Source organism: Garra rufa, chromosome 19, assembly GCF_049309525.1.
Source record: "Garra rufa chromosome 19, GarRuf1.0, whole genome shotgun sequence".
NCBI classification, from domain to species: Eukaryota; Metazoa; Chordata; class Actinopteri; order Cypriniformes; family Cyprinidae; genus Garra; species Garra rufa.
In genome coordinates, this window is record NC_133379.1 from 27,035,621 (window position 1) to 27,057,141 (window position 21,521).

Genomic DNA, 21,521 nt, shown 5'->3' on the forward strand with positions numbered 1-21,521 from the left:
ATTGTGAGTTCGACTGAGCATCACAATGAGTCCGCTTCGTGCAAACGAGCCCAGACACTGAGTGGTGTGTGAGGTGTGCTTATATGGGGTGGTGGTAGATTAGGTGCAGGTGTGTGTGATTAATAATCAGGTGATTGTGATCGGTTCGTGAGGGAGGTGGAAGAACCTGGCCAATCCGTGACATTGCCCCCCTCCCCAGGGCCCGCTCCTGAGGGCCGAGACCTCCGACGCCGTGGTGATCTACCTCATCCTCCTGGATGTCCAGTGCCCAGGGAGGTGTGCGTCGAATGAATAAGATCTACCTGTTGGGTTCGAGGAATGAACTGACGACCAGGAGGACAGCCCGGCGGAGATCTGGGTTCTGGAGCGACGACGGCTGGAGGGTTAGACCATTCTATAGGGCTGACGATGATGTGTTCCGGAATGATACTTGTGGGAGGTTCTGACGAATCTTGGTGGTCATGGATTCTGGAGAGAGCGTCTGCCCTGGTGTTTTTTGAGCCTGGACGATAGGTTATGGAAAAGTTAAACCTGGAGAAGAACAAAGCCCAACGGGCTTGTCGTAGACAGAGTCGTTTGGCATCTCGGAGGTACTGCAGATTTTTGTGATCGGTGATCACCTGAAAAGGATGGATGGCCCCCTCCAACCAGTGTCGCCACTCCTCCAGAGCAAGCTTGATGGCCAGTAACTCACGGTTTCCAATGTCGTAATTCCTCTCCGCTGGGCTGAGTTTCCGGGAAAAATAGGCACATGGATGGAGTACTGGTGGATTCCCATGATGCTGAGACAGGACGGCTCCTACTCCTGTGGTGGAGGCATCTACTTCCACCACGAAGGGAAGATCTGGATGAGGGTGAGTTAGGAGTGGAGCTTGTGTAAAAGAGGTCTTAAGGGCTTGGAAGGCTGCGGCAGAGTCGGGGTTCCAGAGGAGGGTTCTTGGTTTGCCCTTGAGCAGGTGGAGTGGAGTGGAGTAGTGATGTGGCTGTAGTTCTGGATGAATCTTCGGTAAAAGTTTGCAGTAAAAGAATCGGTAAAAGAATTCGGTAAAAGAATCCAAGGAATCTCTGGAGCTCCTTGATGGTTGTGGGTTCTGGCCAGGAAACGACTGCTGATACCTTCCTCTCATCCATACGAACCCCCTGCTGGTCGATGACATAACCCAGGAATAGTATGGAAGGTAGATGAAATGAACATTTCTCGGCTTTTAGGTAGACTTGATGTTCCCGGAGCTTCTGTAGGACCTCCGCAACGCGCTGGCGATGTTCGGCCTCACTCCGGGAGTAGATCAAGATATCATCGATATAGACAATCACGAAGTGATGAAGAAACTCCCGGAGTACCTCGTGGATGAAATTCTGGAATACGGAGGGGACGTTGACCAATCCGTAGGGCATGACTAGATACTCAGTGTCCAGTAGAGGTCACGAAGGCAGTCTTCCACTCGTCCCCCTCTCGTATTCTCACCAGGTTATAGGCGCTGCGGAGGTCCAACTTGGTGAACACCTTGGCTGTTCGGAGTTGTTCGAGGGCCGCAGGGACGAGAGGAAGTGGGTATCGGAACTTAATGGTACCTTGGTTTAATACTCTGTAGTCTATGCATGGCCGCAGCCCTCCATCCTTCTTGGCGACGAAGAAGAAGCTGGATGCAGCTGGGGAAGTGGAAGGACGTATATAATCCTGATTAAGAGCCTCCTGTATGTACTCCTCCATGGCCTTGGTCTCCGAAAGGGACAACGGGTAGATCTTGCCTTTGGGCAATGGAGCATCCGAAACTAGGTCAATGGCGCAGTCCCATGGCCGATGCGGAGGTAGCTGGGAAGCTCTCTTGGGGCAGAAGACATCTTGGAAGGATGAGTAGATGTCGAGGATCTGAACAGATTGTTTCTCGACAGGGCTCTCTACTGACGTGGCGAAAATGGGTAATGGTTTCTGGTTCGGACGTGGTAGATCCGGGAAACAGCCTGTAGCACATCCTTTTCCCCACTTTGTCACTTCTCCTGTGCCCCAAGAGAGGATGGGATCGTGCTTCACCAGCCACGGGCGCTCTAGAATAATATCCATGGTGGCGCCCTCCAGAACCAGAAATTCTCTTCCTTGTGAAGGACTCCAATCTGCAGAATTATGGGTTCACATTTACGATGGATCTGTGTTCGAGTTGAGATTTTATTGGTTATGGGTTGGATTTGGTAGATGGTAGTTGAAGCTTGGGTGTGGAGTTGAAGCTGGCGACAGAGGGTGCCCGAGATGAAGTTTCCCGCTGACCCGGAGTCGATGAGGGCAGAGACTGTAACAGAGTATGACAAAGTGGTTAACTGAACATTGGTAGTTAGTGGGTGCATGTTCTCTATGTCTGAACGCAGACAACTCACCAAAGATCGTACTGGACGAAGGGGGCAGTTCAGCCGAACATGTCCACTGGCTCCACAGTACATACATAGACCCCGGGTCAGCCTTCTCTGTCGCTCAGCTGCGGTGATTTTCCCAGACTCTAGGATCTTTGGTTCTGGTTCTGGAGGGTTGGCGGTTTCAGACGGACGGAGGAGTGCAGTATCGACGGTCTCCGGGTTGTTTTGATATGACTTTAAATGGTCTGAACATCGAAGTGATTGTTGAATGAATCTCTCCAAGCCCATGGTGTATTCCAGAGCCGCCAACTGCAACCGGAGTTTAGGTTCCAGACAGAGCCGGTAAGTTGTTAGGAGGGACCGCTTATTCCATCCACTGGCAGCTGCTAAGGTACGAAAACGAAGAGCATATTCTTGAGTCGTCATAACTCCTTGCTTCAGATGATATAACTGTTCACCAGCAGATACTTCTTCATCTGAATGACCAAAAACCTCCTTAAAATGATTGACAAATGGCCTGGCGCCAGATGGTATCAGCCCATTTGAGGGCGGGTCCGGTGAGTAACGAAGTGATGAATGCGATTTTAGACTGATCTGTGGGATATAAAGCAGGTTGCATCGTGAATATTAAAGAACATTGTAATAGAAATCCGCTGCACTCCTCCGCCCCGCCAGAGTAGGGCGCCGGTCGAGCCATGGGACTGGAGGAAACGGGGTCCAAAGAAGTGCTGGGTGCTGGTGGTGCTGTGGGAAGAGGTGTCGGAGAAGTGGTTGGTGAAGGACTCAACAACACCTTTCGCAGTGAATCCACCAGCTCCTGGAACGGATCGGGGTTGCTCATGCTGTACTGTTTTAAAGGTCCGGGCTTTCTGTTAAGGAAGCAAGTAAAAACAAGTAAAAACAATGATGTTTATTTAGGTGAGCAGAGCAACAGATGGATGATGACGTGCAGAGACAGGTAAGTGCAACAGTTCGTGAGGATATATTTCTTGAGATATCTATGTAGACTGATTGTAGATGTTTCCTTTGCAGGAACGACAGGAGGAGAACTTCTGGCTGATGATACACACACCGTTGAAGAATGGCAGACAGACTTACGGCACACCCACACGCACACACCGCTGACTGGATTCGGATGATCGCTGAACTTGAGTGGAGGATCAGGTAAGTAGCAACAGGTAAGTATATTGGTAGAATTGTGAGTTCGACTGAGCATCACAATGATTCTGCTTCGTGCAAACGAGCCCGGACACTGAGTGGTGTGTGAGGTGTGCTTATATGGGGTGGTGGTAGATTAGGTGCAGGTGTGTGTTATTAATAATCAGGTGATTGTGATCGCTGCGTGAGGGAGGTGGAAGAACCTGGCCAATCCGTGACAACTGATCATTATAAAAAATGTTTCTTGATTATATAATAATAGAATAAAAGAAAAAAAAAAGAAAAAAAATGTATTAATATAAAATGTGTGAATATGTATGAAATTTAATTTAATTATTACAGTTATTTTATTGTAATACTATTTCACAAAATTACTGTTTTCACTGTATTTTGACCAAATAATTAGGGCCCTATATGAAATCCATTATTATTATTTTCCAAATTCCATTTTTTTGTGTGTTTTAATTTTTCTTGATTCCATTTTTTTTTGTTTTAATTTTTCTACACTCTGTTTTAATGGTTACATTAAAAAATATGAATCAATGAAATTATGAAAACTTACACAATTTAACAGTAATTTATTAAAAATGTAACAAAAGTAACATTTTTGAGGCCCTATGAAAGATGTTTTTTTTATTTATTCAGTTTTATTTTTTGACCAAATTCTGTTTTCCATTAATTTTTTTTTTTTTTGATTGATTTCATTACATTTTAATTATTAATACATATAAAAGATCTCTAATTAACTGATTTTATATAAAACAAAAATTATTTTATTTTATTATTTTTTTATTTTTTCCAGAAATACTGTACTACATTTTTCTGGTAAATAAATCCTGGTATTTTTTCTGTTAAATATTCTTTTAAAATAATGTTTTAATAATAATTTAATTTTTCACAGTAGTAGTTCTATCATTACATTAAGTAATATATTTCTGTCATAGTTTCTTTAAGTTAAACCAAACTTTTATTTTGATGTGTTGCTGTGAAGACCTTTAAGTTTCTGTTTGTATATAATATGATAATTTTTCATTTTTCTCAAATTAAATGGTAAAATGCTCATGAAGTGACTCTCAGAGCAGGTATAGAGATTGTGTTTATGTGTTCATGTACTCATATGTTGAGGCAGAAGAAGCTGAAGTGTCACATGTGTTTCAGCTGTGCAATTCATTCACACAGAGACACGCAAAACATGCAGGATTCCTATTTAAATGGTATTTTTGCAGCTTAATATTCAGACACTAGTCCATATCGCATTTTGATTGAAGTGTACTGACCTCCTTTTAATTTATTAATCCAAAAGTTTGCATATTCTGTGACATTCTGCGTTATACAGTAAATTCCATTTTTGTGACTAGATTCTGCAATTCCATTTGTGTTTTCCGCATCAGGGAAATCATAGGGCACTAAGCCTTGGTGAGAGTAATTGTTATTTTAAAACGACATGGAGCAAAATCCACCATTTAAATTTAAATGTAATAATCCAATGAAAGAATTAATTAATATTATGTTTGCTTCCTGTAAATATAAAATCATCTCCTTCCTACATCAATACTAAAAAAAAGTTATTATTAGTGTACATTATCTGACAAGCTGCTGGAACTATAATAGTACCAAGAGAAATATGACACCCAGATGGAGGCTCTTATTAACAAGATGCTCACAGTTTTTGAGACACATTTGAATTGGATCCAGAAACACTCAAAACTCTTTATATGAAAACCAAGCCAATCGCTCCCCGGCTTAGATGCACATAGGTAATATGAACTCAGAGCTCATTCTTCTTAATAACAGCGGAGGAGTTGTACGTCTTCTGTGGTTACTAGCAGCTGAGGTGACAGAAAGATATCACACTTTTATGAAGTTATTTTCAGTCGCTTTCCACATGAATACCTAACGTTACGGAACTGATGTGTGCCATTAATCATGAAATCGTAAAGTGGCGAGTTTTTCTCTGTGCTTAGTAAGTGTCTGTACTGGGTAAACGCGGTTAACCTGCACCTTTTTAACCAGAAAAAGATGGTCTTTAATTTTCATTCAAAATATCATTCTGCAAAAGGCGAACAGGTTGTCTGAACATCTGTTAGTACCTGAACAATGAGGGTGGGGTGGGGGGGGGATTAGAAGGTTGTTTTTCTCTGTCAAAAAATAATTTTGCAATCTGTCACTTAATTCTCACAGTTTCAGAGGAAACAGACCACATCTGGCGATGTGCAAGGGCAGAAAAAGCTTTTTAGCAATCGAAATGTGAACTAGGGAGAGTCTGCGGTTCAGTGGTTTCCAAGAAAAATGAGGGTGATGCAGTGAGGGCCTGCCTTTTGCTAGTAAATGTGCTTTTCTTCTGGCAGGTCACAGAAATGGTTTGGGCATCACTTCCTCTCCCAGGTTCCAGAGTGATGTCCCACAGGTTCACGTCACTGGGTCTGGCTGTGCTGAATGACATGCCTTTTCTTGATGTGGCTCTGTGAGAAGGAAAACACAAACACACAGATGACATCAGTGGAAAGGTCTCAGCCTCAGGCAGACACCCACAGTCTGCTGACTGACCGCCTAAAGCAAGGGTCACCAAACTTGATCCTGGAGGGCCGCTGTCCTGCAGAGTTTAGCTCCAACTTGCCTCAACACAGCTGCCTGGAAGTTTCAAGTATACCTATTAAGACCTTGATTAGCTGGTTCAGGTGTGTTTGATTAGGGTTGGAGCTAAACTCTGTAGGGACACCAGCCCTCCAGGACCGAGTGTGGTGACCCCTGGCCTAAAGCATACTACACACAAACATTAAAACACCTGGCTAAAATGGTCAGTTGCAATCTCATTGGCTGGTGCTAGTAGGAATTACATTAAGAATGGACAGAAATTCTGATGTACAAAGTCTACTCACATGAGCACAAATGGTTCCCACACTGGTCTATTATTGCTGGTTTAAACTGTGATTGGTTGCTTTTCATGCAAGACAAACAAAACTTTGCTCTCAAAGTGGGTGTTTCTTGACCAGATTAAACTATTGTACAAACTGGAATAGACTTAAAGGTGAAGTTCACTTCAAGAACAGAAAAAATTACAGATAATTTACTCACCCCCTTGTCATCCAAGATGTTCATGTCTTTCTTTCTTCAGTTGTAAAGAAATTAATTATTTTTGAGGAAAACGTTTCAGGATTTTTGTACATATTGTGGACTTCTATTAGTGCCCCTGAGTTTGAACTTGTCTTTGAAAATGTCAATTTATATACTTTTTAACCTCAAATATTTGTCTTTTTTAGCAAGCCATTTTCTTCTCCAAGTTCAAAATCGTCCTACATAGCTGTTTTACTTTTTTGTAAAGGGTGTTGAGTATTTGAGGTTAAAAAGTATATAAATTGTCATTATTTTTAGAAAATAACCGATCGTTTCGCTAGATAAGACCCTTCTTCCTCTTCCTTTTTCCTTGAAAAACATAATTTCTTTACGACTGAAGAAAGACATAAAGATCTTGGATGACAAGGGGGTGAGAAAATTTATCTGTACATTTTTCACAAATTTTCACTTTTACATGGTTTTAGCAGTGCGTGGACACAATCACTCTACAATGATGAAAATCCATTCTCTCCATTTCTGTATTCCTAAAAAAAACTAAATAGTCTCAATTATCAAGTCGTTTTGATTTTCTGAGCATTATGACATCATATTGCTCAGGCCCCACCCACGACCGCTGACAGACTGTCTTGTATTAACATATTTCTGCCTCCAGCCAGTTTTGTCCGTGCTCAAGCAGCTGTAGCGAAAACAATGCAGTGCAGGTGTTTTGTAGTTGGATGTAAAAGTGAACATAAGAGTCTTCATTTTCTCCCAACATTAGAGCCACTGAAGATGCAGTGGATTAAGAGAAAAAAGGGGTGGGGTCAGCAGTAGCTCATTATCATTTAAAGAGGTATTCACCGAAACGATCGCTGTGAACAGAGCTGTTTTCGACAAGGTAAAAAGGTGTTGTTTTACACGACCATTGAGGAATTTTACTAGAGATACACAATATTATCGGACCTATATTGGAATTGGCCGATAATGGCTTTAAATGTAAATATCGTCATCGACCCGATATGAAAAATTATGCCAATATGTCTTGCCGATAATGTATACATGCTGCTATATTATAGTACAGTACACGATACATGCTATACTCTGCAATAACAATGACAATGGCAGCAGTGTGGCTCATTCTTGTAGCAAAGTTAGCCTGAATGATGATTAGATTTACTACTATTCACTACTACAGAATTTTTAATTCCGGTTGGCCTACTTCCAATAAAATGAATAAAATACACAAATAACATTTAGACTGTGTTTCTGATTAAATAAAGCAGAAATTGATGTCATACAATTATGAGTATGTTTTGATATAAAGGTCAGATGACACTTAATGTGTAATATGTTATATATTTTTTAAAGAAATTATAAGCTCTAAAAGATTTTCAGAATTTTTACAACTCTTTTGCTTTAGAGCACCTACAGATGTTGCATCTTAAAATAATAATAATGTTAAGCGACTGATATATAGTTTATTTATAGTTAGTTTCAAAGCTTCAGTGTACTATCATTAAAAGAGAACTTCATTATTGTTTATTTAATTCTAACAAATAAGTTCTAATTAAAAACTAACCAAAATGAAAAATAATTTGCTTATAATTTCCGCAAAGGAGAGACTTGGTGTTGTTTCCAAGCAAAAGGAAATATATCTGTATCTGCATTGGTTATCGTCCAAAATGAATTGAAAAATATCGCCATATCAGATATCAGCAAAAATCCAATATTGTGCTTACCTAAATTTTTTGGAAAGTAGACTTATCACAGGTATGATTCTTTTATCACATGTAAAATTCTAAGCACAAATCTCAGTATTTATGACTGGCTCTGGGTAAACACACACAAACATCCATGTATGATACATGAACATGTCCAGAACTGCTAGAGGGCATGTGTGTTAAAGACGCTGACCTGCACATCGATAGCTTGAGGTGGAAAAGGGTTCACCTGTCCTCTGATGGACAGAAAATCAACAAACACATCTCGAGCCCATCTGTGCTGACACCCCTTTCCATTCACTCTGACACATGGGCCACATTTATAAAAAAAATAAAAAAATAAAAAACAAACAAACAACATGTACAAACTCTTTAATGGCACTAGATGGAGATATAATTGACAGCTTTTAAATCCTGTTTCGTAGGACCCGCTAACCATGGGTGGAGGTCAGTCAGCATAGCTCTCAATTCCCTGTTTCACTTGCCAGTTTCAAATCTTGGCTCAATCTCTATTGGAGAAAGAGCGATTGGACATTTAACAATGTTGTATTTATCAAGGGTGTAGAGCGAGTATGGAGAATTTAATCTCTCTGTCTCCTTTGGCTTGGGCCAACACAACCACATGTCCACCATTCAGTTTAAAGACAGAGCCAAATGCTTCTTTTCTCCTCTTTTTTTTTTCTCTCGTATCTTTCGGCTTTATCCACCAGCCAGACAGTTCGGCGGTCCCTCCTCCCCACTGATGGGACTTAGAGACCGTGGAATCTTGCCACGTGAGAATCTCCCAGACATGTGCTGGAGTCGAGCGTCTTGGGAAGCGCGGCCAGAGAGGAAACAGGTCACGGTGGGAGAAGTAGAATGAGCGCGGCTGACAGCATTGTGACACACTGCATTATCTTTCTTCGACCCCTCATCCATCTTTTTTTTCTCTGTTTCACGCCACACAGTGCAATTCTGCCTCAAAAACAACAGATTTTCATGCAACGGATCTCAAATTATTCATTAGCTATGTGCACAATGAGCCTGTGCATTAAACGACACATGCAGATGTGCATTTTAATGATTATTTCCCAGAAGGCATGTTGTGATAAACACACACGTCATATGCTTTTATCTGAAATTGAGAAGAAGTACATGATATCGCGGCTGATATCACTTCGTGTCGCATGTAGATCTCTGGGATAGCGTTTGTCTGTCAACCCCTGGGACTCAAGGGAGAGGGATCAGAGTCTTGACCCATTTTGTATCGTCATCATCTTCAGAGCAGACGTGCAATTTTTAGAGACAGATGACGCCCTCGGTTGGATAATCCAAACATTTTTAATTCCAGAGAAATGAAGAGAAACAATGAAAGCGTGAGAGGAAAATAAGAGACAGGAAAAAAAGAAATTGCATTACAGAGAAAGAGAGTTTGTGAGTGTGTTCTGTTTTGGTCTGCCAAGGGAAGAAACACTGTATGCATGAGTGGCAAAAGAATTCAGTCAAATCTATAATGAGGATCTTGATGGAATAAATCTCTGGCACAAAATCAAAGACGGACGAATATTGATGTGGGACTGAATGGTGCTGGCTGCAGAATGAAGTAAAAATAGAATAGAATAGAATAGAATAGAATGGAATAGAATAGAATAGAATAGAATAGAATAGAATAGAATAGAATAGAATAGAATAGAATGCATAACATTTATAGGTACTACAATATATGAAATATTAATGCTAATATTAACACATTAATAGTTTGTGTCTATTAAAACAATTAAATAATATAATACAAGTATTATTTAATGCTTAACAGATCATAGTTTCCAAACATATCAATAAAGCAAACTATTTTCATCATATTATTATTAAATATTTATTAATAATATGTAAAGCAGCAGAACAGAACAAACTCAGTACATTTTATATATATATATATATATATATATATATATATATATATATATATATATATTTATGATATAATAAATAGAATGTAATCAATGATCAAATAAGAAATAAAACATGTAAAATGAACTATAATGAGCAGAGAACAATAGAACCACTTCACAGTAACATTCATTATTAAATGCTGTTATATAATAATTATTATCTAATGCTTTGGATCAACATTTCTAGCTGTATGGATTTATGTTAATCTGTTAAGCAGAATATTAAAAAGGACCATCAAATAATACAATACATACACATAATATATATATACAGTTGAAATCAAAAGTACATACACCTTGCAGAATCTGCAAAATATAAACATCTTTCTTATTTTGCCTAAATATCTTTTTTTTTTCATTTAGTACTGCCCTTCAGAAGCTACAGAATTTACTTGCATGTTTCCCAGAAGACAAAATAAGTTATTTTTACCCTGATCTTCAAATTCAAAAAGTTTTCACCCCGGCTCATAAGGCATTGTGTTTTCTTCAGAAGCATCAGTGAGCGTTTGAACCTTCTGTAATAGTTGCATGAGTCCCTCAGTTGTCCTCAATGTGGAAAAATGGGTCTCAAAATCATACAGTAATTGATGGAAAGGGTTCAAATACACAAAGATGCTGAAAAACCAAAAATTTGTGGAAGCTGAAGGATTTTTCTGAAGAACAGCAGACACTTTAACTGTTCAGGACAAACAAGGGACTCATTAACAACCCTCACAAAAACACACCCACACACACACCCACACACACACACACACACACACACACACACAGATCATTCAGGTTAAAACACAGTGTTAAGAATCAAGTGTATGTAAACTTTTGAACGGGGTCCATTTTTATAAATTCAACTATTTTTTTTTTCTCTTGTGGGCTGTATGTAAACGTATGTTATGCAAAATATCTTATTCAGGTCAGTACTAAATAAAAAAATAACATGCATTTTGTATGATCCTTCTTATTTTGGTAAAATAATTAACATTTTGCAGATTCTTCATGGTGTATGTAAACTTTTGATTTCAACTGTATATAGTTAAATATAGTATATAATAAATGTAAACAAGTTCTTTTTGTTTAAATTAATTGGTTTGTCATGTGGCATTGCGCACGGCGCTTCATAATTTGCCATGTCTCGAGGGTGTCTGAGTTATTCTATGTAGTCCAGGCAGCCTCCAGTTGAAATAACTTTCTGGGTAAAAGAGATCAGATCTCTGAAGGGTTAAAGACTTCACTAATTTTCAATCAGTGTGTGGATTATCTATCATAACCTCAGGGGTCTGGACTCAATCTTGGAGAGAGTAGTGAAGTGGGGCAGAGATTTTTCCCTGGATAAAATCAATCTCTTTGGGATACCAGCTTTCACCTCACTTTACTGCTAACACTGAAAGCGAATGTCCATTTGAGCCAAGGCCGAGGGCAAAGTAAACCCTATCAGAGCCAAGTGAGGGGCCGCATGGATATTGGAAGCTCAGGTGGTATATGCGGCTCAGCTGCTGGCCAAATGTACATCTCAGATCATAAGCAGGGTCCCTCAACTTGCCAAAAAATAAGTCTCAAATCAGTGCAACCATATTGTCCAAAGAGAAGAGTCAAAACACTTTTGGGAATAACAAAAATCTCTAATAAATAAAATGATCCCCACTCTAAATACCATCTAAATGAAACTACTCTGGGACTTGGACTATTGGCTTACAATATGGGTCAGAATACAATTTACCTCATCAGTTTTTATGGACGTGTTTCCATCCACAATTTCATTTGCCTTCAAAACAACCGTAAACAAACTTCTAAGAAAAAGAATAGCTTCGCCAATACAGGAAAGAACAATACCTTTGGTCCAAAACATGCCTATAAATCCAATTTCACTCATTTATGTGTTTTTTCTCCAATGCTGTGGGTTGAGACTTAGAAAAAAACAGATTGCACTGTGTGTTTTTCTACGATGGAGCTCTTGCTGTAATATGTTCACTTCTGCCCAAAGGACTCAAGTAGTTATTAGGTATTTGTTTTCTTGCTCCATTAAGTTGATGCATTATTTATGGGGAGAGGAGCCACACAAACAATGCAATGTTAAGAAATGAATGCTGCCAAATAATTTCCCCATTATTTTGCTATTTATGGAAGAGTGCCTTTGAAACTCCTCGAGTTGGAAAAGTGAATTGAGCCGGCACAAGGTTATTACATTTTGGTAATCTGTATACTGAGTGGGACCGTTACGTTCTCTCGGCTATGAAGTGGCATGACTGTAATGTTGCATACTTGTTAAATTCGCACTAAGCTTCTTGGGCGTTTGACACATCTGTTGGCTCCATGCCACACTCCTATTCCAAATGGGACACTGTTATCTCAATCCCCAACGCACCTCCTCTTCATCTTATTTTGGCCTGACCAAAAGTCTCTTCCAGGAAAACAGTTGACATTTGTTGTGCCTTCTGAGAAAACCATATAATCCTGAACAGAGTAAATCCAATTTCTCAGCACTGCATCATGTGCACAGATTTTTTGCACACATCGAGATAGCAGCATGTGAAATGATTATAGCCCGAAAGCCAGGTTAGATCTACTTGTTTATGCCATATTTCAATCTTATTTACTCTAAAATGCATCCACTCTCATTAAAGGATTAGTTCACTTCCAGAATAAAAATTTCTGATAATTTACTAACCCCTATGTCATCCAAGATATTCATGTCTTTACTGCTAACACTGAAAAGAAATTAAGGGTATAAGAAGGGTCTTAGCTAGCAAAACGATCAGCCATTTAAAAAAAAATCCAAATCCAAATTGATATACTTCTTAACCACAAATGCTCGTCTGGCACTAGCTCGAGTTTACGCATTACATAAACACATTTGAAAGGTCACGTGTTTACAAAGCAAACATGCAAAGAAAATCAAACGGCCTTTACAAAAAAACGATTTTAAAGTTGGAGAAGAAAATGAGATGTTGGCCTATACTACCTTTTTGAACCAAAGTACACAAATGAAGAACTAAGTCATGCATGCATGATTAGGTAATTACATAATGTGTGAAGTTGTGGATGTGCATCACAGAGCTACTGTAGGATGGTTAAAAAGTATATAAATTAGAATTTTATTAAAAAAGACTCTTATTCCTCAGCTTGTTGTTATTGTGTAGAGCTAGGGATGTAACGATATCATCAATATTGTGATATCGCGATAGCAAAACTTGATATTATCACGGTCAAATGATGATATTAAACTATAGGTCTTCTGGGCAAAAAGTGTTGTTTTTAAAATATATTTAAACTTCTTATTCTAAATTTAAATATGTTTAAATTTGTGTTTTGCTTAAAATAAGTAAAATTATCTGCCAGTGGGATAAGTTAAATACTTAGATAATTTTATTTGTTTCCAGGTGGAAAAAACTAAATTAAGTGCATTTTGCTTAAAACTTGACTAATTATCTTATGTCATTTTGCTTATCTAGTAAATTCATTTTAATTTAAGAATTTTTAGATATTTTGACTAAAAACACGGCAAAAATATTAATAAGATAAGCAAGCCTTTTTTTGCAGTGTTCCGCACCTAACAACATCTCTGTTCACAGTGAATGAATGTGCCGTGAGTTTAGCGTTCATTTGGGAACGCAATGGCCAGTTGGCCACCATTTATGCCTTATTTTTGCAACAGATGGTTACAGCATTTCAATGAAGTTGGAGGTTCCGTCAAAATAAAAGCTCTCCTGCCATTTCCGTCAAAATAAAAGCTAAAAAAGAGTAATTTCTGTACTGTAGTGAAAAGCAAAAATAATATACTTATGAAATATTCATTTTCATTTATTTTGCAGTGCATTTGTTTTACAACATATAAAAAAATAAAATAAAAAGATGGTTAAGTCCCCTTTAAAGTTCAGGTACAAGTCAATTCACTGACTTTTTTCTGACTTAAGTTTTCTTAGTTAAGAGCATTGGTTGGAGCTCTTATTCTGAACTCTCAAAGAGCATTAGATAGAATAATTTAACTTTAAAATGTACAAAATGTAAAAAAAAAATCTAATTCTTCACTTGTTTTTTTTTTTTTTTAATATCACAATAAATATTGTATCATGGACTACATTTCGCAATATTATCGTATCGTAAGATTCTGATATTGTTACATCCGAATGTAGATCCTTTTGCAAAAAGATTTTTGGACCTTCAACCCGCTGGTTCCCATTGAAGTCCACTATATGGAGAAAAATCCTGGAATGTTTTTCTCAAAAACCTTAATTTCTTTTTGACTGAAGAAAGATAAACATCTAGGACTAGATGTTCTGAACTAATCCTTTAACCCTTTAGTGTTCCAATGTTCCACCGGCAGGACGTTTTGTATTGAGTTAAGTTTGACAGGAACTAAAGATAGTTCACCCAAAAATGAAAATATTGTTTTGGACCGCACTTCTACTGTATAGCAGAAGCAGTTCAAAATATCTTCTTTTGTGTTCATAATAAAGAAACTCTTACAGATTTGGAAGACTTTTGAGTAACTATCCCTCTAAGCAAAACTGGCAGATAAGAAACCATGAAATCAACTTACCTGAGTATGAAATGTTCAACCGGCGATGTGCTTGATAGAAACACATAGAAAGTGGCAGTGTCTGTGGTCTTCAGTGGTTTCGAGGATGTCTGGATGATGACGGCTCCTCCGAGGCGTAATCGCATAAAAGTGGGGTTTCCAGGAGGTGATCGCAGGAGATTTACAGTCCCAATCCTCTTCATAGAGGTTCCATAGATCTGCCGTCCCAGGTCACCATGCTGTGGACCCCTTCTTATCTTGCTCTCTTGCGGGACACACTGACCACTAGGACTGGGTTTGATCTGGTAGTAAAGTTCAGCAACATTTCCTCTTTGATCACCTCTCTGCTCCCAGCTCGACTTGCCACCTCCAGGGTTGAACCATGCTGGCTCAGGCTTCAGGTGCACCAAGCAAAATCCACCATCTGCAGAGATGGAGCAGCTGTCCCTGACCTCCCTGGATTCCCAGAAGGCGTATGCTGTAACACAAAGGTATCCTCCTTCGGTCTGCCCTGGGATGTTTTGCATTGGGCTCTCACTCATATCATCCCTATTACCAGTTGCATAAAACAGCACATAGAGGGCGGGTGTTGATGATCGTACTTGACGGGTCAGTATGAACAGTCGGATCCTGGGGCCAGTGTGGATCATATGCAGTGGTATAGACTGCTCCAAAGACATGGGACCATAGCTGACATTGATGGCTGGCTGCCCACTGAGTCCAGTGAGGATGAAAGGTTGCCTTTGTGCCCGCAGGCTGGAGTTGTCCATTATGTCCTGACTGGTGTCTCTGAGGAGGAGGTAGTCTGCATTGATGATTTGATAGTTTACACTTGGAAGAACAGCAAGAGGAGATAGGGTTCTTGGGTCATCTGACAACTCCACAACCTTCATTCCTTGAGGACACAACAAATCAAATTAGATTAGCATAACAGATTATAAGTAAGAGTTTAATGGTATTTTCCAGTAAATGTTGTACACCCTACTGACCCCTATAGTACATTTTTTAAATCAGTGTTTTTTAGCTGGTTTTGTTTCAGGGACCTTTGTAAGCCTATTTCCACCACCGAATAAAGAATAAAAAAACTTTCAATGCCGACTTTTTTTTCTCAGAATTGTTTGTCTTGCAATTCTGAATTTTTTTTCCACTATTGTGAGTTTATATCTCGCAATTCAGACTTATTTTTCTCAGAATTCTAAGATATAAACTCGCAATTGCAAGTTAGTTATAATGTCCAATTCTAAGGGTAAAAAGGACTGATATTTGAGTTTATGTCGAGTTTATCTCACAATTCTGAGAGAAAAGTCCAAATTGCGAGTTTTTTTTTCCGCAATTACGAATTTATTTCTTGCAATTCTACCTTTTTAATTCGTAATTGCAAGAAAAAAGTCAGAATTGTGAGTTTGTATCTTACAATTCTGACTTTTTAACTTGCAATTGCCAGTTTCTATCTCACAATTCTGAGAAAAAAAGTTAGAACTGCGAGTTTGTATCATGTAATTCTGAGAAAAAAGTCAGAATTGTGAGATTTTTTTCCTCAGGATTCTGAGATATAAACTCGCAATTGCGAGTTATAATCTCCAATTCTAAGAGTAAAACTGCTATTTGAGCTTATATCAAGTTTATATCTCACAATTCTGAGAAAAAAGTCAGAATTGTGAGATAAAAAGTTGCAATTACCTTTTTATTTCATTCAGTGGCAGAAACAGGCTTTCATAGAGACCTTATTGGACATAAAGTAGCAATCCAACACAAAAAAAAACAAAAAAAAAAAAAACTGTTTATTATATAAAACTGAATTTTAATGATTTTATGCTCTTGGCCGCCAATAATACATTGCATAAAACACTGAGTTTATCTTTGTTGCATTAAAGCCCATATACAATGTAGTCTGGATTGTATGTTCTTAAAACTTGCATAGTTTTCTTTTTTTTTTTTTTTTGGAAAATAAAAAAGGTAATTGCGAGTTTTTATCTCACAATTCTGACCTCGGAAAAATTAAATTGTGAGATACAAACTCGCAATTTTGAGTTACAAAGTCAGAATTGTGAGTTTGTGAATTTTGTTTATATTTTGCAATTCTTTTTTTTTTTTTTTCTGACTCGCAAAAACTTGTTCTTAAATCTTGCATAGTTTTCTTAATGGTTTTGGAGGATGTGGGCATATCACGCAACCTGCCTACTTTGGTATGCGCCTTTTTACGACTAAACACTAAAACAAAAAATGTATACGATTTAACTGGATACATCTTTTAGGCAAAAAAAAGGGGGATATTGTCTCTACTCATTTAAATCACATCTCACGCATACATGAATGGTTAGTTGCATTTTATTATTTGCATTTTATTCCTGTTTCCAACTCCAATGCATTTTTGAATCACAAGCCACAGGTCAGAATGATTGTTCTATAGGAATCTGTACTAATAAAACCTTTCATTCAAAAACACTGTATAGGCAAGGTTACTTTCACAGAACATTATGCTTGGTAAATATGCTATCAAAAATGTTTTGTATGTTCGAGACAGCTATACCTCAGTGCTCTTGCTATTGCTACACTGCCGAATTGTATTTCAGAGAAGTCATTTGCTAGATGGTGTTCTTTCTTCATTCAAAGTCAGAGTAAAAAAAAAAAAAAAAAGATTGGTCTAAACCTGTCAGCAAAAACCCATCATTCTGTTGTCGTTTGAAACTCTCCCCAATGTGCTAGTCTATAATCTTTTCAGAAAACATTTCCATAGATGTCAAGCCCACAAAATCTTTTTCCTACTTCAATAGCACAAATCACAACATTTCCCCTCTTGGTGCTGGATGATTTGGAATAAAGCAACGCAGGGGGAGGCAAAAATAGTCAGCATCACTCTGATCAGGTGTACCGTGTGTCCGGACAAGCAGCTTGTCAAATCACTCATCTGGGAGAGATGCTTTAACCTTTACCTTCTGACAGGCTGCAAGGGCTACATTGCCTTCTGATTGCTAAAGTGCAGCATTGAAAAGATGAAGGTTGATCTTGACATGCTGTGCGTTTTTGGAGGAGTTTGTCAAATGCTGGTCTATGTGTCATACTGATATGTGAATGTGATTGCTATTCCAAAATAAAATCCTTCAAGTGAGGTAACTACACCTTGAGAAAAACTTGATTATTTTTGTTTATATTTAAATACATGTAACGATAATATTGTGTTTGCATTATATCCATTTTCACACTCTATTTTCTTTTGAATTTATCAGTCACAGGACAGATCAGAGTCAAAGAGACTCGATTTTGAAGCCATTGTTGTTTCATGCTCTAAAGACAGAGAGCCGGCACACTATATTAATAAAAAAAATTAATATAATAAGCTATAAAATATTTTATCTACATGCCAAAGTGCACAATAAATTGTTCAAGGATAAAAAATAAGGGCTGACTAAGGGCTGACAAAGAAATAACCACAAACTTGAGGCTTGTAAGGTGGTTTTATCTGCTTGCATTTGATCTTATACACTTGATATGTGTACCAGGAATAGTTCTTAGTTTTATGCAGCCACTGTAAGTGGAGTATACAAAAATCCCAGGACGACACTTGAAGGTGATCAACTTCCAATTAAAAAAGAGCATGTGTAAATAAGGTTAAGGCAGTGTGCAGAGTCCACAACAGGCCTTTTAAAGTATTATAAGCCTGTATTATTTTTAGAGAACATCACTGAGAGAAAATAAAATTATCTTACACAGAACGCGGTATGAATTTATAGACAATCACTCACTTCATGATTAATGTTTAATGTTTGAGCTTAAATTTCCAGTCTGTTACACAGGTTATCCCTGCCTATCAGCCAACAGGACGTAAATCAATGTGATGATTTGTCCTGCTGGCATCCTATTGACTTGCATAGAAAAGCATACTGTAGGAGTCAAATAAACATTTGAATCTCAGACTAGGAATCTCATGTGTGAAAGTGATGTTTCAAAGTAGGTTAATGGCTGAGCCTGAGGGGGAAAATGGACTACTGTCTGTGCAGTGTCTAAGAACATTAGGCCAAACGTGACTGAGTTTGCACTGCTCAAACTAGGGCTGAGCCTCTGCACTGATGACAAGCCTATTTGTAAGACTCTCTCATTTTTAAATTGCTGCTTTTGGCATTACTAAAAACTCTGCAGCATATCATTTTCAAATTAGGAGCTTTCCAAGTAGGGTTTTATTCAATGTGAATTGAGACAATTTGAGAAAAATCCCCCCTTCTCAGTTTCATTATTAAAAACCATAACATAGACTTTAAAACAACTGTGATAAAGTTTTAATTCCACAATTAAATAATCAACTTAGAGTAATAACTAAGCAGCTATTTGCATTCCGCAGGTAATTATTTAAGCAAATTGCAATTAAATCTATATTTACTTTTCATGCAAGCAATATTAATAGCCATATGAATGCAAAGAAACATTTATATTAATGATGCTCGCTTAAGTGCACTTAGACAAAGTTAATTCCATTGAAGTGCACAACTCAGGTTTCAGTTTAAATATGCAAACAACTGATATTAATGCAAACATTTTCACAGGTTTTTCAGCACATAGTGTAGATTCTAAAATCATTCATGATAAATGAGAAGACATGGCTGTTTGTGGTCCATCTCTACATGGATAATCTGATACAAAATATTGTATTGAATGACATAGAATTTACATGAAATTATATAAAAATGTCAACAGCAGGAAATGACGGAAATGAGAGGGACGTCTTACCTTCTACATTAGATAGGCACAACGCTACAACCATCAGCAACATTGTGCTCGTTTGTGCAAACAAGTCCAAACTGGAGCCTAAATTACTTCTTCCTCTAATGCATTCCTTAAAAATGCAAAAATGATAAAATAATAATAATAATGTGAGCTGTAAAATATATTCCAAAGTAAAGAAAGAAGGTGAATCTGGTGTCCTCACACGACGTGAAAAGTTAAAACGGTTGTCATAGCAAACAGCAGGTTCAAACTTAAACACAAAATAAGCAAAAGAACACATGTAAAAGTTAAAACTAAGTGCTGTCCCGATTCACGTGCTGCTGTTTCTGGACCTCACGTTCGTCTGAGTCTGAACGATTAGATGTCACAAGCATAATCCTCAGCAAATGAAATACATGTGCGCTTTATGTCGTCCTGAAGCCCCTCAATCTCGCCTGTCACTGCTCTTCACTGTCATGTGGACCGACAACCAGCAATATCAGTGATATTAACTTAAAAGCTGAACCTTAAACAAGCGACAGACGATTTCAACCAAATAACAATCTTTGCAATTTGCATTTAATAGTAGGAAATACATCCAGGAATAGCCTATAAGTAATAATTGTCAGTTGGTGCATAGCAATATTATGGCTGCGTAATTGTAAATGGTCCAAGTGTAAAATCTGGGGTATAAGACAAAAATATTTAAATAGTATTTTATTATTCGAACTTTGTGACTTCATGTCAACTGTAGCTGAAGTTGTATTCCTGTACAAACACTTAAGTGGCGTCAGATGAGTGCTGCGGCGAAGCGCGCAAGCGTCCCCTGTTGACGTAACCAAAACAAATTTGTCTTAAGGAATACTTCAGCTACACAGAGAAAAACTGGACATTTACAAAAAAAGGACAGGCGTGACATAAAAGTTAAAGTTTGCTTTGTGTTGTCCGTCAAAATAAAGGATAAATGTTGCTCTTTTGGAAAATTTGGCGAGGCTAGTTCATTTTACTCCAGTCCAGTCAATGTATATACATACTGTCGACACGTAGGGCCTTCCTCAAGTCTTAACATTTCCATTGTTTATCCGTGACGAAAAAACAGTTAACGCGTTTGCAGTGACAGGCCATTTAACACACTGCATGAGGTAAGTTGCCAGACTGGAACCTGGCTGACATTAAACAGCTCTTGCCAGTTCATCACGTTTGTCATGACATTCGTTATTACTGCAACTTCATGTTTTACATGGAGATATTTTGGTTATTTTATCCACCTTTTTCTTCCTGTGATAGTGGGCGAGGCCTTTTTTCAATTATATGGGTCTGGCTTCAGGTCTCTTCGGCGTCCAGCTATTTTTAGCTGTACACGGCTGGTTTTGCCGCTTTATATTGCAAATTGATATATCTTATCATATCATTTGAATGTATTATCTTAATTATGAGTATAAGTTGTACCATTTACTTAACTTTGTTATTCTTCTTGTTATCCCCCTATAGCGGATAATGAACTGGAAGTCTCACCCATAGGCTTACTTCCATGTTAAAAAAATCATTCAGTCATAACCGACTCAGCAGGCAAGCAATGCCATAACCCTGGTGAAAAAAAAAACAGCTAAAACCAGCTTAGGCTGGTTGGCTGGTTTTAGCTGGTCAACCAGCCTGGTGGTCATAGCTGGTCATCAGGCTGGTTTTAGAGGTGTTTTGGCCACTTTTCCAGCCTGGCCAGGCTGGTCAGGATGGTCTTTGCTGGTCAGGCTGGGAAACCACTAGCTAAAACCAGCCTGGCTAGGCTGGGAGACCAGGTAAAACCAGCTACTTCCAGCTTAAACCAGCCTAGGCTGGTCTTACCTGTTTTTTTTAGCAGGGAAGGCATAAGGTTAAATTTTGGTTGCGATGTTGGGTGACCAAAATTCAGTGTCAATTCAGTGTGTAATGTCAGCGTTAATTTGATGTCCAATACTGACGTCTGCTGACGTTAATATTTTGTTGTTTTTAGGTTATGTAACCAAAGTCCAATGCAGGGCCATCGCCAGAAAATTTTCATTGGGGGGGCATTTCGTTTTCATAGGGGGGCACACTTTTTATGATCTCATAAACAGACATTAG

General features: G+C 38.3%; 2 protein-coding genes across 2 annotated transcripts in view; both read right to left on the reverse strand.

Annotated features, from left to right (window-relative positions):
* The window catches only part of LOC141292623 (transmembrane protein 132D), a 38,126-nt gene extending 18,363 nt beyond the window's left edge, over positions 1-19,763 (reverse strand). Inside the window, exons 1-3 of the mRNA XM_073824657.1 lie at positions 19,446-19,763; positions 14,745-15,618; positions 5,820-5,966 (exon numbers count right to left, since the gene is read on the reverse strand). Coding sequence (XP_073680758.1) covers positions 5,820-5,966; positions 14,745-15,618; positions 19,446-19,722 — 1,298 coding nt within the window. The 5' untranslated portion in view covers positions 19,723-19,763. The remainder of the gene's footprint in view (positions 1-5,819; positions 5,967-14,744; positions 15,619-19,445) is intronic.
* A 524-nt stretch (positions 19,764-20,287) lies between these two features.
* rimbp2a (RIMS binding protein 2a) overlaps positions 20,288-21,521 on the reverse strand; it is a 56,081-nt gene continuing 54,847 nt past the window's right edge. The window contains exon 16 of the mRNA XM_073824016.1: positions 20,288-20,291. Within this exon, the coding sequence (XP_073680117.1) occupies positions 20,288-20,291 (4 nt within the window). The remainder of the gene's footprint in view (positions 20,292-21,521) is intronic.